At 37.4% G+C, this 21,925-nt stretch overlaps 1 protein-coding gene across 1 annotated transcript; it reads right to left on the reverse strand.

Moving 5' to 3' along the window:
* Nucleotides 1-502: 502 nt before the first annotated feature.
* On the reverse strand, nucleotides 503-18,139 carry GPRC6A (G protein-coupled receptor class C group 6 member A). Its single transcript, XM_037520297.2, is given in 7 exon segments — nucleotides 503-1,669; nucleotides 1,951-2,074; nucleotides 6,143-6,352; nucleotides 12,419-12,716; nucleotides 12,718-13,253; nucleotides 14,980-15,283; nucleotides 17,946-18,139. Coding segments are annotated over 7 exon segments (2,781 nt in total). The 3' UTR covers nucleotides 503-554.
* Between the last annotated feature and the right edge of the window lie 3,786 nt (nucleotides 18,140-21,925).

Below are 21,925 nucleotides of genomic sequence, written 5' to 3' on the forward strand. Positions count from 1 at the left end.
TAAGTGCAGAAATTCTGGATACCAAAATAGATAACAACTCTCCATTGAAGGAATTCATATGTTAATCTTGTTAGAACTGTAGAATTTTAGACTTGGGAGGAAAATTGGATATTAATGTAGTCTATGCCTTCTGGATTTTGAGCTCCATGAGGCCAGAAATGATGCCTACATGGACTGAACTGAGCAGTGGGAACATGAGGGTGAAGATGATAAAGAAGTAGAACCAATACAAAGAGATCGGGGAAGAGGCAGTAAAGGGTAGAATAGGAAGGATATATTATGGGTTACTTTTTAATTGAAAAGATCTCTCTAAGGGCCTAAGAGGTAAAGAGGGAGGCAGATGAAGGTGATAAAGGATGAAGGGAGTTTCAAGGGAGGCCTCTATTTTCCTTGTGAAACTTATGGGTGGACAGAGTGAATATTCTACACAAATTTGGTAAAAACAATGGCAGTGAAGAAACACATTGGACATACTTGTTTGAAAAGTAAATACATCTTAACGGCAATGACCTTAGAAATATTTTAGTTTGGAACTCCATCTCTTAAAGACTCGTTCATATACTTGAAATTCTTTTTCGAGGCCAAGATCTAGATACACTTGCAGCATTTTCTCTGTGTGTGAGTGCAAATGCTTGTGCCTGAAGCACCCTGCTTTTCTGCCAGTCTGCGAACTCACTGCTGGAGCTGAGATGGGTGGTCGTGATATTGCTGCTGGTGGAGTCCAATGAAGCATGACTCATGACAAGACTGCCTGCACTGTGGGAAGAGTAACTGTAAATCATCTGGAGAAATGCAGATTTTGTGTTAGTTTCTTGCTTACAAAGAATAACATAGCATTTGGGGAAGAATGTGCAACACAAGATGCCATAGTTAGATATTAAAATAACAATAATCTCCATAGCTGGCAAATATTTGCCAAAAGTGGTAGCATAGACAGGGATGAATGTGATCCAGGCTATGAAGTAAATGAGCATGCCAAATGTTATGAATTTGGCTTCATTGTAATTCTCAGGGAGTTTTCTGCCTTTGAAGGCAAATATGAAGCAAATGAAGGCCAGGATGGCAATATAGCACAGCATGGTGCCAAATGCCAGGATGGATCCCTCCTCACATTCCAGGATAATGATTCTGGGCAAGGAGATATTCTCCTCAACAGCAGGTCCTGCAAAAATTAACCATAGTGTGCAAATGACAACCTGGATACCCGTGCAAGTGAAGACAATGGGGACCGGTTTATAAAGGCACTTCAGGAAATTCTGCAACTTTGGGTCAAAGCTGAAAGCCAGCAAAATTTTCAGGGACTTCATCAAAATGCAGGAAATGCAGAGGGTAAAGCTCACACCAAATAGTGTCTGCCTCGTTTTACATGTGAAGTCTTGGGGTTCTCCAACAAAAAACCCTGTGCTGGCAAAGTTGAGGAAATGACAGAAGAGCATCACATAGCAAACCATCAGTCCCCCGCATGATTTCACCACGGGTGTGTTCAGGTTTCTTGTAAATATTATGCCAATGGCCAGAACAAACATGATTCCCAAGAGGGAGAGGGCCAAGAGTAGGATGGCCAAGGAATCATTCCAGTTGAGATATTCTACTTCCTTTTCAAAGCACATTGTACTCTTTTCAGGGGCCCAATGAGTTTCATTGTTGCATGCAAGGCAATGATCCATATCTGAAAGACAGAGGAGACTCAGTGACATTGCAAACGTTTAAATCACATGATCATCCACATGCTACTACAAATAAGACTCCTCAGGAATAGTCCTTCCTAGAAAATGGATATAGATAATTGTCACATTGGTTACTTATTAAAATAAAACGTGCATAGAATCAAAGGCGGCAAGGGAGAAAGGAAAGAGATGAGAGAAGAGAGGAGGGGGGAGGAAAAAGAAAGAAAATCTAGGAAGAAATGCTGAGGTATGTTGTTGTACTTGCTGTAGTGACTGTAATTACCTGTCTGATTGGTGTAGTAATTTTCAGGACAGTTCACACATTCATAGCAGCAGATGTGTTGACTTCTTGTTGTCTTTTTCATTTGCCCAGGACTGCATTCTTTGGAACATTTAGACTGAATTCGCTACAAAATGAAAGGAAATACCAAATAGATTTTTCAAAAGATCGATGCTAACTAACTTTGATTTAAAGTTCTATTTGTAAAGTTCTATTAGTAAAGTAGCATTTTTTTAATGGAATTGCTTTGTCATCTGAAGGAATGTGACCAAGTTTAAAAAATAGATATTTCACATAGAGAAACTGCTTGAGGAAGAACTTAATTTTGTCCCACTAATAATTTCTGTCAGCAAACAACGGAAAACAGCTCTTTCAAAAAGTCCCCAGAAAAGGATGAAATGTTAAGTGGTGGAACTAAAGAAGGAAATGATGTATGGAAATTTCTAATTTTGTGCTGTATGAAGAGTTCATCTACATAAATAGTAAATTACTGGACTTTTACCTTCTTTTAGAAGGAGGCTATCAATCATACCATCTACGGACGCTGTCTAATCTTAAAAAGCAAAACAACTGAAATTAAAAAATTTAAACCATTGAAGTTTAGTTAAAAAGATAACCCTAGCTATATAATAATGTTTGAGCCACCCTGAGAATTTAAATTATAGTTCTTCCTGTCACCTTGAAAATAATATGCAGCCTTCTGCTTTCATAGTACCCTTTGTTTCCAATCTAGTCAAACATTTTTCACTACACGTTATTTTTATTCATTGTCTCTTTCTCATGGCATGGCTTGTGAAATAAATCTGTTTTCATCTCACTCTTACCCTTGATACACCAGAGTAGAATGAATAAATGAGGTTCATTCATTTACCAGCCATTCCTGAACATGCAGCACACCCAGTGCACTAACTAAACAGTTTTCTGTGGGAGATGAAAGTGATCTGGCTAACAGAGAAATGCAGCGGAGATTCAGTAACCCTGTGTGATAAGCACTGGCTTTCTTCTTCTCAATATAGTAATTGCTGACCTGAGTTTGCAGCAGTTGGGATATCTGCCTTATGGATTCCCCAGTAAACTGAAGTAGCCACACTCCAAGAATGTGCTTCAGAGGACTCAAAAGGACTTAACTATGAAATAAAGCTGGATATCATTAGGGGGAGAAAAGTAAACCTTTCTCCCCAGCAACAGTTCTTTCTGTCTTCCACATCAAGAGAGAACAGCTTTCTAAAATCTAGTATTGATAACTTTGAGATAACAATAGATTTAGGATTGTCTGGTGATTTGCACTAAGAATTTCAGACTTTCCAGAAATGCTGATACCCACAACTAGGCTACTTTTTGACAAGTGTACCTTGAAATAAGATCATTGTGATTTTTATTACTTCCTGGAAATGTTCACAGATATTAGCATCAGAAGGAAAGTCTTCTCCCTCTTTTCATGGTGGTTTGCCCCTTTCTTATTAGCCACTAGAAGCCCCACTCATTTATTATCCTATCATCTTATCCTCATTGACAAGCTCCTCTTCAAAGTCTGGAGATATTTTAGTAATAATAAAAACTGTACTTCTTGCACAAATAAAACTTCTCTCTGTGTTCAGTAGAAAATGAATCACAGTGTGGTTAAAAAATTACAGTGAGTACCAGAGTTCTGGGTTCATGATAATCAAGATGGTGGTGACAGCATGAAGACAAAGAAGGATGGCGACATTTCCATCTTCCAAGCAAAAAGTATCTTGCCTTATGGAAACTTATGATAGGGAAAATTGGAATAAAAGTCAAGCTTTAAAGCATTAGTATATTAATTCTTTATTCAACACTCTTAATAATGCCAGGTACTGATGTAGTTGTTGGAGTCATAGCACAAAATGAAACACAAAAATGTATGCTGTCACAGACTTTCAGTTCTAATTGACAATAAACAGGATAAAAGTTAGCAAAATATACAGAATTTTAGATAGTAATAAGCATTAAGGAGATAACAAAAGATGGGAGTGTATAAAAAATAGAAGGTTAACTTTGAAATTTTAAATAGAGTTACAGGGATGGCTTTCCTGTGATGTTTATGATTTGTAAAGACAAAGAGCAAGTGAGAAGACACCATGATTACTATAAGGCCTTGAACTAGAAGAAAAGGCATGTATAGAAGAATAAGAAGGCAGGTGATCCTTTTGAGTCCTCTAAGAAGAGGCAGCTCTAAAGGGAAGGTAGTAAAAGGTGAGGCCACAGAGTGCTGCTGGCAGACCTTTTTATAAAAACATGTTATTGCAAGGATCTATAGGGAGGATCCTGAGCAGAGTTTTGTATTTTTAATCTGGCTGCTATTTTAGAACAGCCTGAAGGTGGTAAGAGTAAAAACAAAGAGCAATTAAAAGCTTTCTGCAATAATCTGGGTGACAAATAACTGTAGCGTGCAGTAGAATGTCAGTAACAGAATAAGGACAAAAAATCATCAGATTCTGGACTCATTTTGAAAGTAAACTTTAGACTGGATATGAGTTGTGACAGAAAAACAATTTGACAAGGATTTCACCAGGTTCTTCATGTGTAACTAGTAGAAGGGAGTTGCTATTTATTGAGATGGGGTAAGTTTGGGTGAAAATGTCAGGAGCTCAATTTTGGAGATAATTGGTTAAGATGCCTATTAAACATCAGGTAGAGATACCAATTATGGAATTGTATATTTATTTGGGTTGAATTTCAGGAGCTAAAAATCTGGGAGCTATTTAACTCTTTTTTGAAGATTGATTTATTTATACAAGCACTGGGTACAGTCAGAAGCACGGGAGGGTGAGAGAATTCACCAGAGCCAGAGCGGAGAGCAGAACAGGCAGTGACTAAATACACTGCTGAGGGGAGGAGCGGGCGTGGCACGAGAGGTCTGCACGCCATGTGGGACCCTCGCCTGCAGCCGGGGATCAAACCGGTGCCGCAGAGGCTGCGGGCAGCTTCGCAACCCAGCGCTCAACCACTGTGCCACCGGGGAGGCCCGTTAGTTAACTTTTATATATTGGTATTATGTAAAGCCACGAGCCTGGATGAGATCTCCATGGAAAAGTGTAGACAAAAAGGAGGAACAGGTCTGAGCTCAGGGCATACCAACATCTATGGGCAGTGGGAATGATAAGGAGTCAGCAAAGGAGACTCAAAAACAGTTCCAGACAGGAAGAAAATTCAAGGGAGTTTGATGTCATGGAATCAAATAAAGAAAGCACATCATAGAGAAGAGAAGAATTAACCTATAAATGAAGTATGATGGTGTTTGGATTTATTAACATTGGTGAACTCAACAGAAATAATTTTGATGAATTGGAAAGAGTTCAAAGGAGTTATTAGATAAGAGAAACTGGAGCTAGTGTATATATTTGTCATTTTCAAGGGGTTTTGCTGTAAAGATAGTGGAATGGAGAAGTATGTAGAAGGGGGATGTGGGAGAGAAATGGAGTTTCTTTTTTATAAGATGGGATGGAAAACAGCATATTTGTGTCATCATGTAGATAATGCAGAATAGAAAATACTTGAGAATGCAGGTATGGCATCCTGGGGCTGAGATCCAGAGGTCAAATGGAGGAACTGTCCTTGGCAAGCACAGACAGTCTGTCCATAGTTCAGAAGGAAGGCAGGGATAAGGGAAAGATGTGTTAGTAGGGGAACACTGTAGCAATACCAACTCAAAGTGAGGATGGGATGATAGGTTGGAGTCAGAGGGTGTAGAGAAAGTATAAGACAACCATAGAAGGTGGTTGAGCAGTGGACTAGGGGAATGGTTTCATTATCCAGCAGCACTAAAGACCCACAGGAGGTTAGAGGACATGAATTGAATTTAAGGAGGGAAGTTTGTCCTGCTGGAATTAAGGACTTGTGCATTTGAGGTACCAATAAGTTTATTTATTTATTTATTAAAGATTTATTTTATTTATACAAGAACCAAGGTACAGGCCAGATGTGCGGGAGAGTGAGAGGTTTCACCAGAGACAGAGCGGGAATAGAATAGGCAGACTGACGAAATACACTGCTGAGGAGAGCAGCGGGCGAGACAGGAGAGGTCTGCTTGCCATGTGGGTTGCTCCGAGGCCGGCGGGGATGGAACCGGCACTGCAGAGGCTGTGGAGAGCTTCACAGCGCAGCGCTCAACCGCCTGTGCCACCAGGGAGGCCCCACCAATAAGTTTAAATCAAAGCAGCCTATACAAAATTACCTTAAGATTCCTGAACTCATTTTTTGTTTCTTGGTCTGTGATGATGAAGACATCATTCTTCAGATCGTATTGTGCCATCTCGGTGATAGTCATGTGGCCATTGATCTCCTTCCCGAGCACATCATATCCAGTATTCATATCCTCATGGGCATCAAAATGAAATGAGTTCCCTTCATCAGTGAATGTCACATTTTTCAACACATCAAGTAACTAAAAGAAATTAAAGAACAAACAGTAATAGAAATATTGTAAGTGTACCTGTTATCTCACTGATAGCACAGCCTTATGAGGAATATCATTTAGAAAATTAGGAAAAGGGCATTCTGGATCAGTGAGTGTGCTAACCACTTGAGAACTTCTTAACCACCAGCAGTTATTTGAGAATTCTAGTTTAATTTCTGCCATATTATTACTTAGTGGCTTTGAGAAAGTGAGTTAACATTTATGGAGAGTAGCTTCTCTAGGCTATAAAACTGCAATCTGAGCATCTTCATTTATTCACACTGCAACATTTCACATTGGGTTCTATGGAGCGGGTGCCTGTGCTCCATTTCTGGTTCATTTTATCATTAGTGATGTGATCTTGCCAGTTACCATTTCTTTTTAGGTTTCAATTTTCCTATTGGTAAAATGAGTTAAGTAAAACCTACCTTATAAGATCATTGTAAGGATTAAATGCAATATGCATGTAAAGAGGTTATCCCAGTATCTGGCATGGATTAAGGATTAATAAAGTTTAGACTGATACTTAGCTATGAATCTAATAGCTAATTAGCTAATAGAGATGTAGTTATAAGCTAATAGAGATGTAGTACAACTAAGTAAAAATACTTTGAGCCTATCAACTAATAATGTCACCTGATATATATTAATTCCTAATACTCAAATCTGCAACATCCTTCTACTCTGTAACATGACAGCGAGGCAAACTGAGCAGATATAATCTTCCTCCTTTCTTAGATGACGACCTCCAGGCTAGGGGTGAAGGGATTTATTTGAGGACACACATGTCCTGACTTTCATTGTGGGGTCATTTCATTGCATCTAGTAAATATTAACTTAAATCTCCTTTTTTTTCTTTGTGGCTCAAAATTAATCACCATTGTGCCATCTGGAGTTACGGAAGGCAAGAAAATGTATTCTTTTCTTGTAGAGTCACAACTGACTTAGATCCTTCACAAGGCTTGAAGGGAAATCACGACTAGTGGTTATCATGCTCCCCATTTCTAAAATAAAAGCCGAAGGTACCCAGCTAAAAATCTGGGAGACAGTCCAGTAACAACAGCATTTGGCTATTGGGGTGTGTACTGAGTAGCCTCCCACTGCCCCCCCAAATAAGTTCAGTTGCTAGGGGTAAGTAAGGTCACTGTAGCACCTGCCTTCTGTGTCCATGCTTTGTTACTCATTTTGTGAGAGGTATATATTTTATCTCCAGTGGTTTCAAGTATGCTTCAGTGATCGAGTACATAGTAAAGTGACTTTTAAATACAATTTCTAATTTAATTCACAAAATGATTTTTTTTAACTTGAGAGGAGAGAAATGCAATGAAAAATTGTCTTGCTACCCAACTTGTCCAGTGAGGACTTTTATGCACCGTAGCTAGGGCAGGAAATGTTTTGCTGATGAGTGAGACACCCATATTGAGTGCATGAGAGCATGGTAGGCAGGAAAGGAGAAGGGGCTATAGTTTTGATTCCACCACTAACGTCATATGTAATAATGGCAGTAAATTACCTGCTCCAAGCATAGCAGACCCATTCAATATCTAAATTTATGATACCATGTGGGTTTTATAAGAAAATCAAGTGGGGCCTCCCTGGTGGTACAAGGGGTTAAAGATGCACCACTATGAAGCTATCCACAGCTACTACAGCATGAGTTGGATTCCGGGCCAGGGAGGTGACCCACATGGCGCAGCAGACCTCTCCTGTCTCACCCACTGCTCCCTTCAGCAGTGTGTTTCAGTCAGTCTGCCTGTTCTGTTCCCCACTCTGTCTCTGGTGAATCCTCTCACCCCCCTGCATCTCTGGCCTGTACCCCAGTTCTTGTATGCATGAATAAATCAATCTTTAAAAAAAAGAAAATCAAGTTATATTTTAAGATGAATATATTAACTGTGATGGTCATGTCAGTGACCCAGTGTCACTTAGTATGATCTCAAAATACAGCTATTTTTACTCTATGTACTCACATATTTCATAGTTCTTTTAATGAATCTAAATTAATTAATATTACATTAGAGAAGCAGGCTATCAGATCTAATGTGGTGAAATTAAACAGGAAAATATTATTCTAGCAATTGTCTGGAAGAAAAAATATGGAGGGAATGAATATAAAAGTACAAATAAGGGCTGTTTTCAGTGTCGCCACCTCTACCCTTTTCATCTGTTTCTTCCTTAAGGGACAATCACATATCAGCTCCAGTCCCTCAGTCCTTTAGGGAGTATATCCTCTTCTACTTTTGCATTTGAACTGTAATTTCCACTGCTTCTATTTCCTAAATTTAATTTGATTTTATAGGGTAAAGTTCTGTCACATGTACATTTTGTAAATAATGATAACATTTTATGATGTAAGTAAACTAGTGCAATTCTATGCTTGTTCTTACGGGAAGGAGGGTAGAGGCAAATAAAACTGTTCTTTCATTATTTATTAAACACAATAAAACATTTGCTCTGGGTTAAGGCAAATTTTGAACATAAATGCTATAGCCATTAAGCTATTAATTTTTTTTTCATCGAAACTCTGAAAGTCACTATAAATTGACACTACAAAATTTGTAGAGAAGGATTTGCTTCTCCTTTATTGCACAGTTCTCCTCTGTATGGTATTGTCCTGTTTTCGAGAACATAAGGTGAGGAGGTCCAATTAAACTGCCGGGATTGGTACTGTTTTCCATTTCTCTAACTGTGCTGATGTCCACTCCATCTTCACAAGTAAGCTGTGCTTGTGTAAAGAGGAATTTATGTAAGTAAATTAAAGAATAGCAGAGAAGGCAGCCTTACATCTCTGTATGGTGCCAACCTATGTCTGTTTCTTTCTTTTTTTAAAATGTATTTTATTTTATATAATTCTTACATCATTTTTCATTTTTGCATAATGTATGCATTTTCTTTTTGGTATTTTCCCCATACATATAAAAAACATGAACCGGTGGCCCTACCATAACATAAATGTTAGAGGTGATGTATGTCAGTGCCGGTGCAGTAGGCCTTAATATTTTTTAGTCAATATTTTCTTTATTATTTAAAAATCACTCTCTGCTTGACATTTGTCTCTTTGGATTTCTGGCCTAATATCCAACCACCATGGCTCCACTAGGATGTCTTCTAAATTCTTCAAATCTGGTATCTCCAAATGGAATGCTTAGAATTTCTTTTCCCCACCAGTCCACCATTATTCTCCATGTTTCCATATCAACAACTGGTACAAGTTGCCCATATTTAGAATCACTTATAATATTTAGCTTCTCTCTGTCTATAATGCTTGACATCCAGTCTATCTCCAAATACTTTTCATCCTTCATCTTAAATATCCATGTATAATATCTCTCTGTCTTCAATTCACATCTGTAGCACAACATATCCTTCTCCTATGCCTAGATTACTTTTCTCCCTCCAGTCCTGTGTCCTCTAATCAATGCATGTACAGTAGGAATGATATTTATATAATGGAAAGCATATCACATCGTTACTCTTCAGTTTGGAAATTGGCTCCTCTTCACTCTATCAAGTCCAAAGCTTTAAACATAGTTTGCAAACATTCTGTTGAAATTATGGTTCTTGTGCCAGAGTTTCAGCATCACCTAAGAGAGTATAAAAATTCTGGACTTGCAGATTCCCCCAGGACTACTGAATTAGCATCTGCATAGTAAAAACTTTTCCAGGCAATTCAACTGTCTTCATCCCTCCATTTTCATTTGCCTGTAGTTTACAAAAAATACTCCTTCAATATGACACTAGTTTCTGCTTCCTGAGGATGCCATAATTTTTCTCTCTTCTGGAACTTTGCTGGAATATTTCTTTCCTGGGTAACACCTACTCCTCTGTCATGCTCACAGAGCTGTCCTGATTTTGGAGAATGTTCTTTGAATCAATAATCTAAATTAGTTGCCTCAATTCCCTGCTTCTCTGCCATCATATATTCATGGGAAACATTGAAATACATCATCCTGCATTATAATCAGCTCTTAAATTGTTAGATAATCTATCACAAGAAAGATGACTCTTTTAGGGAGAGAATTCTGTCTTGTTCATTCAGCACAATGTCTGGAATATTGAGACATCAAACCAACATTTGCTTGATTCACATAAGAATAAAAGTTTGACTCTTAGACATCGTTTTATCCCACAGTCATCACTTACTACCTTGTATATCACAAGAAATAAAGGGAAACACAAAAGAAAACTATATCACTAGTACAGGAGTGGGTATCCTCATACATACATCTGAGAACATTAAAAAGTGATTGAATTAAAACATGCTTTTCCACAATACTGCTCCTAACCATCCCAAACATAGAGCCAAAGTGAGGGTTATCTTCATATTGGGGGTAAAGTAGCCCCTGTAAAGTTATTTGGACCTAAAATCATTCAGGAAGTATCATTTAAACAGTAATGAACTTTGCTAGAGGAAAAATTAATCCTTGGGACTGTATCACTGATAGTGACAGATCTTTAAAAGTAAAGGTCTAAGTTTTCTCCATGAAAAGACAATTATTTGTGTTTTTTGTTCCATTGAATCTGGCACAGACATGGCTCACTCACACATGGTCACAGAAGCAAATCACTCCCCTAGTTATCCTTTCCAATCTGTTTCTGTTTGTTTTTAGATAAACAGGCTCCAGGGCCATAAAGAATGACCTCAGGTTCGTAGTGTTTAAATAAAATATTTTGGAAGACTGCTTGGTTTATATTTTCTCAAGTGTTTTCCTCAGAATGTTTAAGCCTTTTTCCTGTTTCAAAATGCTTTCCCAGATTTTTAGTGGATAAATAGCTTTTTGCCATTTGTATTTCTCTTTTCTTATGAGGTTGTTTATATCCCCTCTCTTGTCTGGTCTGTTTCTGTGGTTGTCTATTTTCTCTCCATTACTCTTCCTCAACTTCTTGTTCTTCAACTTTCACTATTGTGGTCCCTTTAATGTATAGTTTTTACCAATCCCTCTTGAAGTTTGTACAAGAAAAAAATATGTTTTCAAGCAGGTATCTTAAAATATTGACAATTAAATATATTCTTTTAAAAAGAGTATTCTAATTTGAAAAGTTTTCTAGTCTCTAGGCTTCATTAGGTCTTTGGTCTTATTTAACAAGATGAAAGCTAGTTTTAAAATGAGCAAATTTAAATACCCTATGACTATCAAATGATGCAGCCAGATGTAAACTGGTCATCCCAGAGACTGGAGCTTGTGTCTGTGGGCATTTGATGACAAAAGTAGGAGAAATAGTCTATTTTGGATACCCATACATATGATCAGAAGAATTAAGTCTTATTCTCTTTCAAGTTTTTTGTCTTGCAAATTTAAAATGAATATATTTTTGGAACTTAATTCTATCTCAAGATAAATTTCGTTTTGAACACACATTATTGAGAAATTTATTTCTAATAAATGAAATTCATCAACATATAAGGCAGCAACTCACTTTTAAATGACATTTATGGGCATTTACAAGTTTTAATTTGAGTTTCTATAAACTAAAGAAAGGGAATACCTCTTTCACATAAAATTCATGGTTAATATAAACCTGAGATATCATAGGAATTGCTATGATTGACCTAACGACATTTGTTTGAAGGAGATCTGAGTTCTAGGGAGACTGTCCTAAGTAAATTCATAAGGAGAGGCTTTGGGTGTATATTACACAGGACATCATGAAAAGCAAAGACATGGGATCAGAAGACTCAGACTGGAGTTGTATTTCCGTACTTCCTAGCTTTAGTTTCTTCATCCACAATACATAAAGATGATATGATAATAAATAATGATAAAAAAGATAATCAGTTATGCCTTGCCTTATGTTAAAGGTGTATATTTATGTAAAGCATTGGAAAACTGCAAGATCAGGTATAACCAATAAAGTCAAGTCTATCTCCTTATAGAAAGAACTAGGAGTAATTAATGTAACTCTTATAATTAGGAGTAATTAATGTAGCTTATAACTAGGAGTAATTGATGTAACTTATAACTAGGAGTAATTAATGTAACTTTTTGCAAATTAAACCAAGGAAAAAAATGGAGAAAATTTTGTAGGGAAATTTTCTCAACTGTGAATTAGTACCTCCCATGGTTGAAAGGCATTGGGGTTCTGACAGTTGCGAGCTTGGCATAGATCCCGAATAGCATGACCGAGGGCAAACACTGCAAGCTGAATACTGTGAACAAGTCCCGGCTCAGTGTAATCCCACAGGAAGTCATTTCTCAGGGAGAAGTTCCTTTCAATATCCTTGTTGTCCTTGTAGGCCAAAGTCCCTTGAGAATGGTTGGAAATGCATTGACTGAAATCACTGTCCTTGACGTACGCACAAGCAGACAAGAGCACAGCATATTCTATTAAGGGCTTGTTATTATCCCTGGGAAACGTGCAAATTTTGAAGAAAGGAATGGAAAGAGGACATATTCCCTCTTCTAAAAGTAAACCCCACAACTTTGCCAATCCTTTTAATGTTAGGAATGGTGCTAATCTTGGTGGCAGTTGACCAATTATCACTAGCAATCCAGGTCTTATTTATATTCCTTTCAATGGCTTTACTGAAGAGCTTGAAAACATGAAATTGCCTCAGAAATACCACAATGACATTGACTTGGGCTTCTGCCATGATTTTGTTGAGAGTTTGACTGATCCTGACATCAATGGTATCATCCGAAAGGAAGGCTGGGAGAACTTCTTTGAATGCTATGCACACGTTATTTGCTGTGGTCTGAATGGCAAAAGTATTGAGAGCCAGTCGTCCATAGTCATCATCTGTGGTTATGATGCCAACCCAATTCCATCCAGATTTTTGAATCAGATGAACCATTGCTTTAGTTTGATAGAAGTCACTGGGTACAGTCCGTAAAAATGAAGGAAATCGAATTTTGTCACTTAAGATTTCTGCAGTTGATTCAAAACTCACCTGAAAATTGACAGACTATTTTCAGTTATGGTAGTGATGAGTTCTGGATGGCTGTTCATAGTAGATGTTCCGCTCATTGATTTCTGTAAGTTTCTATAAACTTTCCCTAAATTTTCAGGTCCATTCTATCTTTCCCTTCACTGAATTCCTACTATAAAAATAGCTTAGATTATGATATTTAATACCTGGTGTCTGTTTAGAGTCATTGCTATACTATCATTTCTTACTTATCATATAACTAGCAATATACATAGTCCAGAAATTTTTAGTCGAAAGTCTCATCTCTGAGCTAGTTGGGGGAGTAATTATTTTTTTTTGTCTTTTGGACATAAAGTTTTCATTATTAACCTCTCACTAGACTAAAATATAATGGAATTCTCAAAGTTCTTCATCGGCCAGTGTATTTACTGTAGCTCCAGAAAGCTATATATTTTGAACTCTTATATTCAAAATGTGGTCATTTTTTTATACTGAGGTGTAATTGACTTGTAACATTATATTGGCTTCAGATATGTAATATAATGATTCATTCACTTCATACCATGAAGTGATGACTGTGATAAGTCTAGTAGTGTCCTTTACCATGCTTGGGTTACAAAATGTTTTCTCATCATGAGAACTTTTAAGATCTAACCCCACAGCAACTTTCAAATATGCAATACAATATTATTAACTATTGTCACCATGCTATATATTTCATCCACATGACTTGTTTATTTTATAATTGGAAATTGGCATCTTTGACTGCTTTCACCCATTGGGTGGTCATTTCTTGATCATATAACTATAAGCCTTGTTCCTTTCTAACAGTTGGCTTTCAATTTTCCTTGAGTTTGGGAAGCAGTGACTTAGCGAGCTATAGTGTAATATGATAGGAAAGTAAGTAGCTCAAGATGAAAGCCAAGGGCCCTGCCTGAGTCATGTGTAAGAACTTAGTGCTGGGCTCTCTACTATCTGTTTTGGTCTTTCAAAGACTTTTTGCTTACTTTCTGATTATTGGATTGCATTATCAGGAGATATGTAGCTCCACAATCTCTGCTCAAAGCCTTCACAACACAGTGATAACAAGTGCAAATCATATCACAGCTGAGAAGGTACTACCTGTCCTGGCCTTTGCTAAGTCTACAAATGCATTTCTGATATGCTTCTGTCTGCTCAACTGATCTAGCCATACTGACCTTTTATAATTCTTTGGATATTTCCACTTTGCACTTCCTACTTTCTTGACCTAAATGATTTCTCCCCCTCTCCCAGCTCCTTGAATAAGAAGTATTTCTTCTAAGTATTTCTTCTTTCATAATAAGAAGTATTTCTTCTTATTCAAGTTTTAGGCTAAGTGTTACCTCCTTGAGAAGTCTTTGACCTATATAACTTCTTACCTTTCACTCTGTCTTCAGTTTCTTCACAGCACTTGACTAATGTTATTTCAGAAACAAGGCAGTTGAAGCCCTCAGAAGTTTGTGTCTTATCAAAATCATGTTGAAAACTGTCAGAAACTAGACCTGAAAGATTGAGGGGTGACTATTCCCTGCATGCTTTGTCCACTATCCTACTTGTAATAAGACCCATATTTTCTTTGACTGAGGATAAAGAAAGGTTAACATAAAAGCTACTCACTAACTAGTTTCCCAGGTCACCACAAGCCTTTCATAATAATGAATACAAGCAAAACCATTATATTAAGAGTTCGAACATACTCCTAGGTAGGAGTTAGAACAAAACCTACCTGTGGCATGAGCTGTAAATTCAACATTCTGGAGACAGCTATGGTTATTTCTGAGTAGCCAGCACCTATGACAGCCTTAACTCTTGGCATGTAGTTGGAATAGTCACACGTAAGCTCCACAATTTCTCTTGAGCAGTTGAACTTAGAAAGAAACCTCAGAGCAGCTGCCATTGCCATGGTGACTTCAGTACAAGTGTCATAGATTTCATACCCTAGTTTCACTCCAGATAACAGTGTTGAATTATTAATCATTTCAATGCTGTGTATCATGGCAAGTGTTTGAAGAAAAATTGATATTTCGAAGCTGTTGAGAAACAAGATTTTTCTAAGTCAGAACATGATATCTGGTTTTATCTTCATCTCTGTCTTATGAGAGAAAATTTCTGGATCAGTGAAGCTCTTGAAAGGTGTAAACATTTTTAAAAAATAACTTTTGATGGAAGCCTATCTAACTGGTATGTAATAATCCACAGTTTCTCAAATGAAGTCTGTAGAATAGCATGCAAATTTTGCTTGATTAACTTTGGCGTCATTTTGGCTATTCACTTCTATATTCTGTAGTATAAAGATGTGTCTGATTCTTGTGACTTCATGTAGTTAATGTTAGCATCATTTTATTGCACAAGTATCTAATTTTTAGACTCATAAGCTCATCTTTTACTTTCTTGATTCTAATCTGTTGTAGTTGGAATCCAGATTGATAAGTCTCTTAAAAATTACATCTAAAACAGCTCTAAGTGAAAACCCAATAACCTTCTTCCAGGTAAAGAACTATTTTAGTTCTGAGGCTGGCTGCTTCCTCATTCAGAGGGCTTTTGCAGTTGACTTCTTCATGTGTGATTATCCTCAGCACTGAATTATTTGACTGTTTATTTACTCTTTAATTTATTTAGTCCACAACTGTATGTAAAAGGTAACAGAAAGTGCCTAATAACAGTAAATGTTTAATCAGTGTTTTTCAAATGAATAATAAAGGGTGGTATTGTTCAGGGTTTTGATATTTTAAAATTTCTTTTTCATTCATTGAGTTATGATACATTAAATACCACTATTTAACTAATGCTACTTGTCATAGTGTGCTCTTTCATTGTAAAGTTTGGCAACCAGCATTAAGTTTTTACTTTAAAGGAAAAAAGGACAAAGTAAGTTTCAAGTAACAAATTGTCTGACAAAATGTGCATTTTCAGATTCCCCCACACTAGCTCCATGAGGGATAGAACCTCTCTGATGTATTTACTTCCGTAACCTCAGTACCTAGAAAAGGGTCTAGATAATTTGGACATTCAATAAATAGTTGTTTAATGTTGACTGAATACTATTTCACTGTAACAATGAGGTGAAAATATGTTCAATTTCATGAGACATCTTCTACCATCAATCTCCTTATTAGATCAAATGACCCTGAAGTGTTCTCTCTTTTTTTTTTTAAGATTTATTTATTTATGAATACAAGAGCTGGAGTACAGGCCAGAGGTGTGGGGGTTGAGAGGACTCACCAGAGACAGAGCGGGGAACAGAACAGGCCGACTGACTGAAATACACTGCTGAGGGGAGCAGCGGGCAAGCCTGGAGAGGTCTGCTGCACCATGTGGGTTGTTCCTTGGCCAGGGATTGAACTCATGCTGCAGTGGCTGTGGTTAGCTTCATAGGTAGCATCTCAACCCCTTGCACCACCAGGGAGACCCTGACCCTGAAGTGTTTTCCATTCTTGATTTGGGGGCTTAAATCCATAGCTGTTCTTTGGATACCAATTTAGTGCTCTGAAAATCTTTTTTTTTCCCAATGAACTTTTTTTATTAAAATTTTATTTTTATATTCCCCATACAATTGCAACCCCCTTATTTTGACCCAATCTCTCCTTTCCCTGCCCTCCCTCCCCCCATAGTGTGTCTCTGGTTCATAGTTTTTGGTTGAGAAAATCTTTATTAACTGTTTTTAGAGTGGCCCCTGGTATTTCCAAAAAGTAACAATTAAGACAAAGTAGTTCTTAGTGCCCAGCTTCTGGGGAGAATAACAGAAAGGAATCTCAGTGTGATGCAGATAACTCACATTTTATCTGAAAGCATTCTTACAGGACTGGGCAAAGGTTTGTAGACAAAGAAAGAGAAAAGGGAGGAGTAAAAAAGAGATTAAATGGACACACAAACATCAAGATAGAATTCAGGATTTTTGAGTTAGAAATAAGCCTGGGGTCACATTGCCATGGCAACTGAAACTGATGCTGTCTTAGAAGTTATGCAGACCCTTGTTTTACAGAGGATAACACTGGAAACTGGAACTTGAAGAGTTTATGTGATTTATCTTAGTTAAAAATGAATTTGTCCCCAAAGTGAAATTATAATTCTAATCTCTTACTCTCCTAAATAAAATTCATTTGTAACATCCTCACCCAGCATTACCTTTTCATAGTACATTGTGCCAAATGTCTTCTCTGTAGTCGAAATTTCATAATGTGAAGTGTTTCAGGAAGAAGGAACATTTTGAATTTAGGTAAGGTCTTAATGTAGCATGAAAGAATAAGATTATTTCGAAAAGAAAATGAATACCATATTGACAAACATGTTAATATAGAGGAAAAATTTAAATATAGTTTATTTTAAACAAAGAAATTATGGATTCATGTTCAAAACAAAATACATGTTATGTGCAATAGAAATATAAGTGTTCTATGCTCACTTGTAATGGACAGACCATAGCGTCTTCCTATTGGTCTTCTCAGTTGTCTTCAGGGATTACTTTTTTAGGCAAAATTCAAATAAGTATGTTAATGTGAAGCATTCATTGCCTCTGTACTTGGAGGTCAAAAATACATGTAGTGCTGATAATGAAGGATCGAAAGACTACATGCAATTTAAAATATATGTTCAGATTATATTAAAACCATTTAGATGCTAATACAAATATATTCATATGTTCTAGTTTTATGGTATAATCTTGAAATCTGTGTTCTTTGAAGCTTTACTCACCCAACACATTTCTGAAATTCTGGTCGTCTAGGGTAGTCTTCAGAGGGCAGCATTTTTTCATGAATATCAAACAAACCTCCAATCATGATATGTCCTGGAGAAATGTCAGCCACAAAATCATCAGGGGTCTGGCAAGGCTGGGAAGAAGCAAGAATAATCACAAAGCAGGTGATCAATAGAATCAATAGTGCCATGTTTCCATCCTGTTTGTCCTCTTCGTGTGAGTTCTCAGGACTTATTAAGCTCACAGAGTGCCAACAACATGATTCCTAGTTCACCTGTAAACACCATGTGAATTTTAGGTCAATGTCAAGGACCAGACACACTCAGTGTTCAGATAGTTGATGACAGTCAAAACAGTTATTCACCAATAAGAACATACTGGACTTTTTAACACTCCAGGTTTGGAGACATGTGATAGTAGTAGGTAAAAGCTGCTAGAACTAATAATAGGGGACCCCTGTGGTAGCACTCTCATTCTACTGAAATGTCAAAGCCTCTGAGTAATGTTAGCATTTCTTTTGAATCAGAATGTAGAATATTCAAAAGGAATCAGTTTAAAAGAGAAAGTTTTCCCATTTTAGAAATGAATGGTTCTGCCTTTCCAAAGATATCAAGGTACAAAAGCTCACATGTAGTTTATAAACTGTTTACATAAAAATTTCATTTTTCCAGAAAATTTCTCCTTAAATAAATGAAATCAGTTAATTTATGTACTTAGCACTTCTAGTTTACATGTTTTAAAAGTAAGCAGATTTTATGGTGATGAGAAAAACTGAAAACAAGAAGAAACTTGCCTGACAGTATTTTTCTTTGAACAAGAAGAATCTTCATAGATAATTGACATTACCACAGTTGTTTGTGGATTTTATTTTTATAAATTTGGGACTAATTTCAAAACATGTTCCGAAGTGGAATTTGCACAAACATAATTTTATGAATAAATTCTGAAATTTAACAGAGGATAGATACAACTCAGGAAACTAAACATCCTAAGAAAAGGATGAGAGTTTTTATTTTGCAAAATCAGTATCTTGGGCCTCACTGGTGGAGCAGGCGGTTGAGCACCGCACCGTGAAGCTGTCCGCAGCCTCTGCAGTGTGGGTTTGATCCCCGCCAGCTGACAAGGGTCCCACTGTCTCGCTCACTGCTCCCCTTAACAGTCTATTTCGTCAGTTTGCCTGTTCTGTTCCCCGCTCTGTCTCTGGTGACTCCTCTCACCCTCCCACACATCTGGTCTGTACCCTGGTTCTTGTACAAATAAATAAATCTTTAAAAAAAAAAGTGAAAGTGCCATCTTGAAGCTAATGTTAACAGGAGGAAATAGGCATTGTTACAGACACATTTCTGTGAAAAGGAGGTAATATTTAAAAAAAAATCAGCATCATTCAAGCATTGGCTTAAGAAGGAATATATATCACGGGCAGGCTGTTCCAAATCCAATACATCCAGTTTGTTTGCTAGGTAGCAGACACATTTAAAGGAACTTCAAAAAATTAAAGAATATAATGGGTGCTATAGTATTTTGATCATCCAAATTAGTCATAGATTCCATTGACATGAGGGACTGTGCCAAATGAAGAATGGAGAGGTCCCAATTCTTCAAAGTGTCAAAGGTTTCCTAAAGTCTTACCATTTTTACCATTAATAGGATTTCCTCTTAGGACCCAAATTAGATAATGTCAGTTGTTGAAAAAGCTTTATAAGCATTTATGAATTTGAAGACTCTTCAATTGTTTAGTATTGTATTTTACCCACCAAAATCATTTTATTCATGTGTGTGTGTGTGTGTATATATATAATTGGAAAAACTTACATTTTCATGAATTTAGTTACTGTGTTCACATAACCTCAAGTTCAAAGATAATTTTAGTAAAGACAGACTGAAAAATAAGAAATTCAGATAATTTCCCAGCAAAAGTGTATAAGTATTAAACAATTCAGAGTGATTCTGTAGATAAGTATGACCCTTATATGACTATACTGCCCAGATCTGACATTTGTTTGAAAAATCAGTGACAAATTTTTATCAACAATTTCTCTTTGGTTGCAGTTTTAGCAATATTTAGGATCTTTATAATCTGACAAAACTTAATCCACATTTTCTTATTTTATTTTTATTTTTTATTTATTTTTAAAACATTTTATGTACGTATGTATGTATGTATGTATGTATGTATACAAGCACTGGGTGCACTCAGAAGCTCTGGAGGGTGAGAGAATTCACCAGAGCCAGAGCGGGTAACAGAACAGGCAGACTGACTGAAATACACTGCTGAGGGGAGCAGCGGGTACGGCAAGAGAGGTCTGCGCGCCATGTGGGACCCTTGCCAGCAGCCAGGGATCGAACTGGTGCTGCAGAGGCTGTGGGCAGCTTCGCAGCCCAGTGCTCAACTGCTTTGCCACGAGGGGAGGCCGCATTTTCTTATTTTAATAAACATAATCTAAGTGTAACAATCTATGAAGAAGAAAGGTAGAAAAACGAATGGTTTTGAGAGCTCTTGTTTTGTAAAATGAGGTGTCATGTTGCAGAAGACCCTCTAACTTTGGACACTGACAGGCTGGGTAGCTCTGCCCACTAAAAAGCAGTTGACTTTGCTGAACAATTACTTTCTCATTTATAAAATAAGTAAAATACTCTGTCTCATGGTTTGAGACTTGCTGAATAGTTTGTAAAACTCCTAACTCAATGATTAACTCCCATGTTGGTGAGTTGGGATTGCTATAACAAAAATATCACAAATTGGGCCTCCCTGGTGGCTCAGAGGGTTGAGCGCAGCGCTGTGAAGCTGTCTGCAGCCTCTGCAGCATGGGTTCCATTCCTGGCCAACCAGGGAGATTCCCACATGGTGTGGCGGACCTCTCCTGTCTTGCCCGCTGCTCCCCTCATCATGTATTTCAGTCATCTGCCTGTTCTGCTCCCCACTCTGTCTCTGGTGAATCCTCTCACCCTCCTGTGCCTCTGGCCTATGCACCAGCTCTTGTATAAAAATAAATAAATAAATAAATAAATCTTTAAATAATAATAATAATAAATAAATAGCCATTTAAAAAAATATCACAAACTGGGTGGCTTAAAAACAAGAAGCGCTTATTTTCACTGTTCTGGAGGCTGGGGAGTACAAGATCTTGGCACAGAATTGATGTCTGGTGAGAGCCAGCTTCCTCATAGACAGCTGTCTTTTCACAATAAACCTCAGAGAGCAGAAGGGGCAAGGGAACATCCTTAAATTCTCTTTCATAAGAACACTAATTCCATTCAGAAGGCTCTGCTTTTAGGCCTAATCGCTGTCCAAAGACCCCCATCACCATAGTAACACCATCACCACGGGGGTGGGAGTAGGGGTGGGAGGGAGTTAGGTTTCAACACATGAGCTCTGGGAAGACACAAACATTCAGACCATAGCAGCTTCCTCTCTTCCTTTCCCAAAACCAAAGTGAAAATTATTAATTCCTAAATTTGGTATGCTTTCAGTGGTTAACTAAACCATTCGTCAGAGCTCCTTTTCAAGCATCTTAAGTGCATGCCTAATGGAAATTCTGATTTTTGTAATGTTTCACTAGTTGGTTATTTTCTCCCTACGTTATTAAGTTTGAAGAAAGACAGAGTATATTAATTACTTCGGAATTCCACAGACACAGAATATTCACTATCGCAGATTTTACTTATTGAATTAATGAATGAGTACATTCAAACAGCACAGAAATGGATGATTATAGCTTAGATTGCCCTACTTAGCAGGGTGAATAGCTTGAGGAAATTGCAGCCCTGGAGAGCTCAAAAGCTGGAAATTGGTGAGGACCACCCACAAGCTAAAAGTGGAAACTCCAAGTTCACAATAGTTGTCTCAAGTTTGTTATGTCAGAATGGAGATTTGTTTGGGAAAGTCAGTGACACCTGCTTCCCTGTTTAGTCCTCTGCTCTCCACTCCTTATATGGCAAATTAGTAAGCACCTGGCTGATTGTAGGCCCAACAGAC

This window comes from Talpa occidentalis, unplaced genomic scaffold, assembly GCF_014898055.3.
Source record: "Talpa occidentalis isolate TD23 unplaced genomic scaffold, MPIMG_talOcc4v2.1 talOcc4.2, whole genome shotgun sequence".
Classification (NCBI taxonomy): Eukaryota; Metazoa; Chordata; class Mammalia; order Eulipotyphla; family Talpidae; genus Talpa; species Talpa occidentalis.